This window comes from Chaetodon trifascialis, chromosome 5, assembly GCF_039877785.1.
Source record: "Chaetodon trifascialis isolate fChaTrf1 chromosome 5, fChaTrf1.hap1, whole genome shotgun sequence".
In the NCBI taxonomy this organism is placed as follows: domain Eukaryota; kingdom Metazoa; phylum Chordata; class Actinopteri; order Chaetodontiformes; family Chaetodontidae; genus Chaetodon; species Chaetodon trifascialis.
The window spans coordinates 11,063,951-11,074,129 of record NC_092060.1 but is presented as its reverse complement, the minus strand read 5'-3'; the positions used below and the strand labels follow the sequence as shown (position 1 = coordinate 11,074,129).

The 10,179-nt window shown below is 41.8% G+C and overlaps 1 protein-coding gene across 2 annotated transcripts; it reads left to right on the top strand.

Annotated features, from left to right (window-relative positions):
• The first annotated feature begins 3,244 nt into the window (after positions 1 to 3,244).
• Positions 3,245 to 9,996, top strand: xiap (X-linked inhibitor of apoptosis). Of its 2 annotated transcripts, none has more exons than XM_070963438.1 (8): positions 3,245 to 3,371; positions 5,431 to 5,723; positions 5,899 to 6,466; positions 6,591 to 6,690; positions 6,799 to 6,877; positions 8,520 to 8,559; positions 8,706 to 8,888; positions 8,993 to 9,996. In XM_070963438.1, the coding sequence occupies exons 2-8, from the start codon at positions 5,484 to 5,486 to the stop codon at positions 9,184 to 9,186; spliced, it is 1,404 nt and encodes a 467-aa protein (XP_070819539.1). In that variant the 5' UTR covers positions 3,245 to 3,371; positions 5,431 to 5,483; the 3' UTR covers positions 9,187 to 9,996. The 2 variants fall into 2 exon arrangements, with proteins under 2 accessions (XP_070819539.1, XP_070819540.1); XM_070963439.1 differs by having other exon boundaries at positions 3,265 to 3,366; positions 8,993 to 9,815.
• The last annotated feature ends 183 nt before the right edge of the window (positions 9,997 to 10,179 follow it).

The following is a 10,179-nucleotide window of genomic DNA, read 5'->3' as shown; positions in this document are numbered from 1 at the left end:
TGACTAAATAAAAATCAGGTTTCAGCCTGTTAATAAAGTCATTTTGAGATGTATTTATTTTTTGTACATGTAAGCACTGCAGCCAACAAGTGTTGCTGGCCATCTCCCTTTTCACCCATCACCGCCTTTAATGACTGTAGAGCGACCAAGTGTGTATTCAGGTTCAAGACAAAAAATAAATATCAGTGCAGGGCACAAAGGAGAAAGGTCTGCACACTGTGATTTGTAGCCAAACAGTGTGCAGATCTTTCTCTTTTGTGACTTTCAGTGCTTGAAACAATAGTGTCCCTCCACACAGTGGACATTGTTTAATCCATATTTGTGATTTCATTCATAGCTTGTTCCATTAACACTCTGATGTTCTGTATGTGGAGCACTGTGAATAGGAGCAGGCCTACAATGAAGATCGTTACAGCAAAAAAGTGATCACTGTGGAACATTGTAGAGCTCCAGTGGACTTTGTGCACAGCTATGGAAGGACTCGTTTAGAGAGCAGAGTACTCACTTGTTTTTGCTGACATCCATTGATGTAACATCTCATTGCTGCAGTGCTGTACAGGTGTACTCCAGGACCTAGTGACGTCACTGGTGGGTGCGGTTGCATGCAGAGCACACTGACGAGGATAAATAGGCTTAAAACCTCATCAGAGTGGGCAGCAAAATGCTGCCTTTTTGGTGTTGTTTTTCCTCTTTAAACCTGCTATAACTGATTTTTTTTTTTTTTTTTGCCACTGTGTTCACAGCAACAATAACATTTTTGCCTTTTAAGCTGATACAGCAAACTTGTTATAAAATTCTGTAGTTGTTTATTTTCACATCCAGCAGTTATGGAGCAATGCAATAATTCATCTGGTCCTTGGCACACTCAGGATGTCTAAGCAGCAGGGGCAAAAAAAAAGGAAAGAGTCAGCTCAGAAACAGTTCCAAACCCCTTTCTAACTTGTAATGCCGCCCTATGTGGCACATATTTACCAATAGAAAGGCACCCTAGAAATCACGTTATCAGTTTTCCCTGCGCATTAGGCTATTATAGAGGTCAGTTTATCAGATTTGAGCTATAATAGGGTCGTCCAAGAGGATACTTTTCCTGTTTTTTTCTAAACTGAGGGCAGTGACCTACTGTACAGTGAAATAACCACTTCATCCTGTCACCCACACACTCTTCTTGTGCACAGTATTGTAAATACAGTTTAGAGAATGACCGCCCTACTGAAGCAGTTGTCACTGTCTGACATATATGTTGAGGAGCTCGGTCAGGATAGGGGAAATGGTGTCCACATCACTGACTTTAAGGCAAATTAGCATAGTTTGCACATTGCTGGTTGGAAGAGCGTTGAATGAGTAAAACACACTGAGTTCAGTGACGACATTTTCTTCTGGCACACGATTAAATCAGCCAACATCTCATAGATAAAACAGCCTTGTCATTTCTCATGCGAGTGACTTTAGATAATAAGACAAGGGGAACCCAAAAGGGTGTCATCCTTCCCCTTCAAGCTTCTGTTTAGCTCCTTGGAGAGGATATCAAGAAAAGTAAAGAATACCTTTTCCTGTTCCTGGTGGTTCCAAGCTCTGGGTTTGATGGTCCTCTGCAGAACATATGGAGCTGTATTCATCCATCTGAGGTACCTGTCTGTGTCTGCCTTGTCCATGTATTTCATTCCATCATCACCTCAATGCCAACTGCTTATTCTTTGACTTTTGAAAAGAGTACTCTAAATTCCTCATTGCTTTCACTCTTTCCATGACCCCTTTTACAATGGTGTATGACTGACCGATCAAGTTCCTCTCTCTGGAATGTAGAAGGAACAATAGTAGGCTCAGTGAAAACACGTGCGTAGAACAAATTCTATGCAAGAACATCCAGGGATCACGTCCTGCAGAGTCTGATGGATCACTCAGCCATGAACTGAGGCAGCTGCGTGAGGACAGAAAGGACCTTTTTTTCAGCGTTCTCAGGGCATCGCCTCTGCGGGCCAAGCGTGTGTTGGACAGCCTTTTCAGCTCTCTGGCCATGTGTCCATAGAGTGTTGCATTTTCACAAGTGTAACATGGTGCTTTGTAGATGATGCTCTGAAAGTGTACAGCATCTCAACAAAATGTTGACTTGATTTAGCACTAGTCTTCACCAAGACCAAATTCATTATGGCTCAGAATTTGCCAGTGCAGACCCCTGTCGCTAACCCCCCCTTACCCTAACCCCATTACAAAATTCTCCAGTTAGGCCTACCATAATTAATCACACTCCCATAAAACTTGCTCCTTGTTACTAATAATGTCTTTGATTTATTACTTAAATTTCTCTTCTGACATAAAGACCTTGATTGTGTCATTCTGTGTCTAATAAGACAATAAGGTAATCTGTGGCTTATTCTTTTGGGACTGGATGTGGTTGGTTATCAATGTGTATTTTGGTGGTGAAATCATATTTAGCTACCATCTTAACAAGTTCAAGGAAGTTTCCTTTGTCTACAGATGTGCTACTTTCCTCATGACTCTGAAACACCCCATTTTGTCTTGCGAGATATGATGTTACATCAACTAGCCTGGCCATGATTCATGATTCATTTTTGGTTTAGCATTCCATGTCTGCCCTCTCGAAAGCTGATTGCAGTGTTCTCTGTCTGAAGCTGCAATCGCCATCTCTGAGCCCCTTACCCTTCTCAGACTTTTCTTTCTGTCTAAGATGGGACATAGCCTTAATCCAGTTGTGGACTCAGGCAGCCTGAGGGCCAGGGGCAAAATAAATAAAAAAAGGGCACCAGCTGCATGCAGTGGGTCACCTGTGGTTAGGATTAAAATTGTCATGTCACATGTCACAAACTTGGCTCACACACACAAGTTTCAAAAGCCAAATTCGTTTAATTAATAAGAAAACAATTTTAAGTATTTAGTATATATGGTGCTTATGTATTATCAGCAAAATGTACTAAAACTATAAAAGCAGCAAAACTTGAGCAAGTTACAAGAGATAAATAAACATAAACAATAAGGCAGGTGATTTCTAATCTTAATCTCCAAAGTACAGCTGTCAGATAAACGTATAGTGAAATAAAAAGTACATTTCAATCAGGTGGAAATAGTTGAAATATCCAGGCAAAGTATATATATATTTTTTTTTCGTTGTCTAATTTCGATTACAGTAATTCGGTCCCACCGTGCGGGGAAATTCTTACGAACTTTCATGACGTCACAACAGTGGTCAGGTGGGATGCACCATAGACATGCGCGCGATGAGATGCGCATTGCTCAAACTTCCTGAAAGCGAGGTCACGTCAAATAAATAGTCCTCTGTAATCATTGGATTCTGCTGTAGGCGGTGTTCACATCAAAGACTCCCTGAAATTAGAGACTGGCGATCTGGCTGTAAGGTATTCGACGATAATTATTAAAGTTTTTGCAATGATAGCTAATCAAATAACTTTTTAACATAACGTTAGTAGAGTCGCTAAGCTAACGTAAGTTAGCTAGCTACCGCTTGTAGCTAGCGCTAATGCTATATTACGTCTTCGCAAACCCGTTTACTAACCTTAACCTAACAATACAGCTCAAGATCACTGGTCAGAGTCCAGACTGACTGTCTCCACGCGTTACTGATGAGCGGACTTTTAGCTCATTATATTGCCTCATTCGTCTGAACACCGAGCTAATGCTTTGCGTTGCTAGTTAACGAGGTGCCAGCTGTCAGATGCAAACAGTAGTCAGTCTGCATTCGGCGTTTGCCTGCCAGAAACTGTGGGACTGTTCTGTCGCTATTGTTTAACTCAATCCTGCGGGATCTTTCTGGAGTTTGCGGGGCCAGTCATTACAGTCTAACGAATAATATAAGCAAAAGCACGTTGATATTTCGAGTCATAACTTGCGATCACATGGTCTGATACCCTTGACGCCAACTTTGTGGGAAGCAGTTTGACTGAATCAGATGCGGCGAGTATCATGACGAATGTCGTAGTTGTAGTCTTCTGTGATTGCACATAAAAGACAAATTTAGACCTGAACTTTGCTGTTGATCTGGTGATTGTTTCTTGAAAGAACGACACGTAATGCAGTTCAAAGATCACAAGCTGCTCCCCTCAATAAATTAAATGTACGTCTTTAAGATGGCAGTAGATCAATAAGTAGTTGCTCAACAGTGCTGATATGCTGCGGTCTTATAAGATATGCTGTTGCTCAGAGATTCAGTTGAGTTTGGGATAGTTTAGTTCACTTGTTTGTAGCCTCCTAAATACAGTTCCTGGGAAAACCAATACATTTCTTCCACTGCGCAAGTTTTGGTTTTTGTTTTGCTCTTCCTACGCTGGGCTTGAGTCTGCTTATGGCATACGATCAGTGCGATATACAGTTGACAATTCCGCTAACGTAACTTTAGTGTTCTACCCTCTGTGAAAATATGTGTAAGTGGAGGTGTGGTGTGCTTCCGTGATGTGTTGCAACAAAATTTCACTTGTTACTAACACACCGTGTACCTTTGCTTATTAAAATATTACGTAACACCTCCACACACCTGATCTTTTTACTTGTATTTCTTGCATGTTGTACTGGACCAATTTGATTGTCAGAGTATAGGCCTACACCCTGCCCTATACCATCCTTAAGGAGGAATTGTTTTTGTTGTCATTTGTCATAGTGTGTGACAGGGATACACCCTTTGCAATACTCGCGTACTGCAGCGTACTGAGCCTGCCGACGATCCTGCCTCCCCGTGCCCATCCCTCACATGGAATATCCAATGCCTCCATGTGATTACAGTCTGGCTGCTTCTCTTAAAGGCGCAGTGGCCATGCACGAGCCTGGGTGTGCTGATCAAACAGCAACCTCTGGAGCTGAAAATGAAGCCATCACTGAAGTGCCAAAAACTGCATTTCCTCGAATGACCACTTGAGGGTGTCTAGAAAAGCCAGTCAATCGTCATATACCCCAATAATTAATAACAAATAATAATTAATGATAATTAACTTACAGCAGAAATAATCATGTTTACAGCATGGAATACAGTATTGTTCTCCATAGTTAATTTCCCCATTCATGACAACTTTATGGGTGGTGAATTTCGCATAATTATGGGCCTGGCCGCTTTGCGTGACAGCGAGCCACTATGTTTCAGCATCCAGGCTTCATTCCCTGCCTCAGCTCCACCCACACTCCACCTCTTTGCCCATCTTTGGTCAGCCAGGAGTTTAGCGGTCAGGCACAGTGGCTCTTCAGAAACCTAAGAGTGATGTCACAGAGACTGTGGTCTATGGAGATGATTAGCTTTTCGGCTCTGTTTTTACATTGACTTTGAACCCTTTGAAATACCTTGTATTGTACGCAGTTAGCTACCTTTTTCCCAAGTTAAACACTGATGTTTTTTTTAGACATTTGCCTAACTTTAAAATGTGCATTCCTCTACTACACACAACATATTTTTTGTTTCTGTTTTATCTGCAGATATTCTGTCCCTCAAGTTCGTCCACTTAGCCGTTTTCCTGCCTGGTTCGATCATGTGTGATCTCAGACAAGACAGCAATTTGGAGACAGATCACTTGGAGGATTTTTCCCTGATGAACAGTCGACTGGACTCGTTCCGTGGCTCCAGCCTGGCCCAGCATGTGTCAGCAGAAAGATTGGCCCGTGCCGGCTTCTACTTCACCGGCCATGCTGACCGTGTCCGCTGTTTCAGCTGCCAGAAGACTGTGGAAAACTGGCACAGGGGAGACACACCTGTAGAGAGGCACAAGGAGGTAATCATAATACAACTGATGACCCCCTGATCTGAAAAATCGAGAAGGATTCGCAGATGATCACATTCTGTTTTACTGATGTTTTACACGCCATCACATCACAACAGTTACACTAAACTTTTTCATTGTCATTCTTTTCTAAATAGATAAATTGCATTTTCCCCCGTTGTTACAGGTTTCCCCATCGTGCAAATTTCTCAGATGCACCCACCACACCAGTTTTAACCCGATTTCTGATACCACGCTGACGAACGGTTCCACCTACAATGAAGAAGCAGAGGACATGGAGTATCGTTTGAGAACAGGAGAGGTAGTCGATGAATCCACCTACCCAATGGCCCCTCACATGAGGAGCGAGGAGGCCCGGCTTCAGACCTTCTCTTCTTGGCCCTTTAATGCTCCCGTGAGACCCCGGGATCTGGCCCAAGCTGGCCTCTACTACTTAGGGGAGAGCGACCGAGTGCAGTGTTTCTGCTGTGGTGGCATGCTGGGTGGCTGGGAAACAGGGGACACTGCCTGGGGAGAACACACCAAACACTTCCCCTACTGCTTCTTCATCCTCGGGCACGATGTGGGCAACATCCCATTCCAGGGGGGTACAGAGGAGGAGGAGGGCGGCAGCAGACAGCATGCAAGCACTCACGTCACTTTGGAGAGTTTTGAGGAGAGGCTCAGCAGCTTTGCAGGTGTCCAGCACCCTGTAGACCCAGAGAGGCTCGCCAGAGCTGGCTTCTACAGCACAGGTAGACTGACCAAGGGGGACATAGTCTTGAGACTACAGAAATATTTCAAAACTTTGAGTGTTTTCTCGGTTGTTTGATCATAGCTGTGCAGGCAAGCAAATTTCAATTGTGCATGTCCTTGTAGGGACAGCAGACAGGGTGCTGTGCTTCTGCTGTGGTGGAGGTTTGAAAGGCTGGCAGCCTGAGGAAGACCCTTGGGAGGAACATGCCAAACATTACCCTGGGTAAGAACAGTCGTGACGTTCCCTCTTCTTAACACACACTTTTTTACATTTTGCTGTGGCATTTGATTGTGTTTTAATGCAATTATATGTTTGTTTTTTAAAAACCAGATGCAGCTTTCTACTGGCAGAGAAAGGACAAGAGTTTGTCAACAGCATCCAGCTACAAGACCCACGACGAAATAGAGCTGTGAGTTCAGTGCTTTTACATGCACTTAAATGACTGGGCTGTTTCCTCCATCCTGGTGAACACTTGGTTTCCTGTATGTGAGACCCAGTAAAAACAGCAAAGTGTTATGTAGAGACAAGAGAGGAGAGAACTCCTGCACACTGTCCTTTTACTTGCAATAAACTTTAATGGACATACAATGTTTTGGTCCTTAGGCCTTTATCAGGTGGACTGAAGCCTTGTATCTTCAATAAAGTTTATTATAAGTAAAAGGACAGTGTGTTCTGTATGGATATTGCCTCCTACACTCCCATCTACAAGAAACTGAAGGTGTGCACGAGCCCTGAAAGCCACATATGCACAGTAAGAAAAATCTTGATGTATAGCAGACCAGAGTGTACCAATCTGATTTGTTCCTGTGACCTGGTTCCTTCTGTGTGTGTACACGTAGTCAGTCTGATTCATATCCTCCAGCCATTAATATGTTCACAAATCTGTCCAAAAACAATATTCATGTGTCCATATGTATTTTCCAAGCATAACTGGAAACTGTTGGTCCAAATTCTACAGTCTTCCTTCTGTGTTAAAATGACTTAAGTTCAGCTGAGACTCATTAGAGGCTTCATCAGTCTGAACAAATCAAGCACTGTAGATAACTTCCAAAGTGATTATTAGTACCAAATGCCCTCTTTGAGTTACTTTATCTCTGCTGTGGCTCAGTGAGCAAACACTGTCCGTTGGAGCACTGGAGCGGATTTTTGTCCTCAATCTCTAACACTTTACAAGATGGACAGGAGGAACAATTAGAGCAACCGATAACTGGACATACATATGAGTGTGTAAATGCCTTTTGGGACAGGGTTGAAAAAATGTAAACCAATCCTTTAACTACAGTGATTCGTGCCACAAGAGCTTGATTCAGTACAGTCAGATTTTATACATGCAGAACAAAACGCTGTACAAGGGTTCAACCAGACTGAAAACTGAAGGGGCAGAGAGGGACGAAGATACGTCTCAGCACCAGTTCAGTAAGAAGATAAGAATTCACCTGTGATTGGATAAAAAAATGGAAGCTTTAGCATCAAAATCTGCAGATTTAGATAAGAACAGGTCCCTGTTTCAGTGTTGAGTGCGCAGTAATGTCTGTGACAAGCTGGAATCCACAAATGTGTTGCTTTAGCAAAGCTAGTCTTAAAACTTGAAAATAGAAATAGAAGGTTAGTCAAGGATAAGCAGGACTGGAATTGGACCACAGACATCAGTTGAACATACTATAGACTGATAAATAAATGAAGCCACAAGAAAAATGGGTTCCCGGAATATTTAGGCCCATGGCAAGCACAAAGTGGTTAAAAAACTACTCTCCACTGTCATGCGTGGAAGCGTTTTAATCATTTAATTCCTCTCCTTTTGGGTCTTAAACTATTTAAAAAGTCAATAATACCTTTGGTGTCTGAACTGTTTCTATCTGCTGAAACTGCCATTTTTGAAGGATAGAAACATCAGTATGACAGGTGATTCCAAACATTTGAACGGTGATGTTCATCCTTTAACTATGTGGAAAAATTAATATTCAAAGATGCTGTTATCTGTGTTAATGTCAGTCAGGTTTTTGTTTGACTTACATTATTCTGAAATTAACTGCGAGCATGTTTGTTTCCAGACGTCAAGTCATCAGAATGGATTTTCAGGAGACAGGAATGGTAAACATTTCTCGTTTTTCATTTGACTGCCTATTCCTTTGAGCATTAGAAACCATTTCAAACAGCTCCTGTGCTTAAAGAACACAGTTTACAGGCAACAAGTTAAGATAACTGAATAAAACAAGTGCTTTCCTCTTTGTGTCCAGAGGTGCTGCGGTCTGCCATGGCTCAGAAGGCCATAGAGATGGGTCTGGAGCCCAGCATGGTGGAAAGGACCACCTTAGAGAAAATCAGCAGAACAGGCTCAGGCTACACCAGCCTGGAAGCACTTATGGAAGACTGTCTGAACAACACGCCACAGAGTGATGCTGCTGAGACACAGAAGCAAGGTAGTGCACACAGTGTTGAAGATCACACAGAATGAAACCCGAGCACCGCCACATTTAAACATGACCAACACATTTTCACCTTCTATCTCCCCTCTTTCTTTCAGACGAGGACCCGCTGGAGAAACTACGGAAGCTGCAGAGGGAGAAACAATGCAAAATATGTATGGACAGAGATATTTGTATTGTTTTCATTCCATGTGGTCATCTGGTCACCTGTAAGGAGTGTTCAGTGTCGCTTGTCAAGTGTCCAATCTGCTGTGGAGCCATAACGCAGAAGATCAAGACCTATGTGGCTTAAGGGAATCACAGACACTGGCCAAACATCAATGCTGCTTTCTCACTCTCTTTATAATATTGTGTTTAATAATAAATGTAGATAATCTGTAATATATATATAAAAGGACCGTGTTGTTTGTACGCACGTGAGAATGAAAGAATGAGGAAATGTCACATGAAAACAGCTACTTTCACAGCTGCTGAGATGGTGAATAGCTGTTTGTACTGAGGTGACATGATATTAGAAACAATGGTGTTGAATTTTTTAGGCCGTTCATGAGACCAGAAACCTGTAAAAACACAGTAAAGGACAATTCCCATTTGCCAGAGGTGCCTTTCTCTCTGTTTATGTTGTCTCGCTTTATTTTGGACACTTACCACAGTTTGGGACATGGGACGTACTACCAGTCAGTTTCATACACCTGTCCTTATCTCTTTTGTCCAGCATACTTAATGTTTTAGACTTCATTTTCTCAATGTTTGCTGCTCTGTATAGACATTTATAAAGGTGCTTAGGTGAATTTACTCCATAACTGCCAAAACTGACTCTAGTTTGGAACCTGCAATTAATCAATGTGTGAATTGTTTTACCATTCCATCATGCAATCTGATGTGTCTTCAAGAGTGAATAAATTTTAAGAATTGGACTTGAAATATGTTTTTCTTTTTTTAATGATATCTTTTGCTTTTTTTTTCTTTTCTTTTTTTTTTAAGTCTAACTGCTTGGATTTGGGTTAAGGTTTTGTATGACTTATCAAGTATCCTGAAGTTTCTGTAGGAGTTTTGTAAAGTATATATGATTTTATCAGCTATAAAGTTTTTCTCAATTTAGATTGATTGTGACTTTTGCTAAATCCTCCTGGGGTTATTATTCTTTCAAATAGGCAGACCCAGCAGACTTCTCAGTATAGTTCATTCTAGATTGATAGATAGATAGTTAGTGTATAAGGGTGTCAAATTAAAATATATAAGGATGATTTCAATTCCCTGTTCCACAAGAGAGTTCAAATTAACT

Coding starts and splice junctions, on each gene's coding strand:
- xiap (XM_070963438.1), top strand. CDS start 5,484: ATGTGTGATCTCAGACAAGACAGCAATTTGGAGACAGATCACTTGGAG. Junction 6,467..6,590: donor AGCTGGCTTCTACAGCACAG/GTAGACTGACCA, acceptor ATGTCCTTGTAG/GGACAGCAGACAGGGTGCTG. Junction 8,560..8,705: donor ATTTTCAGGAGACAGGAATG/GTAAACATTTCT, acceptor CTTTGTGTCCAG/AGGTGCTGCGGTCTGCCATG.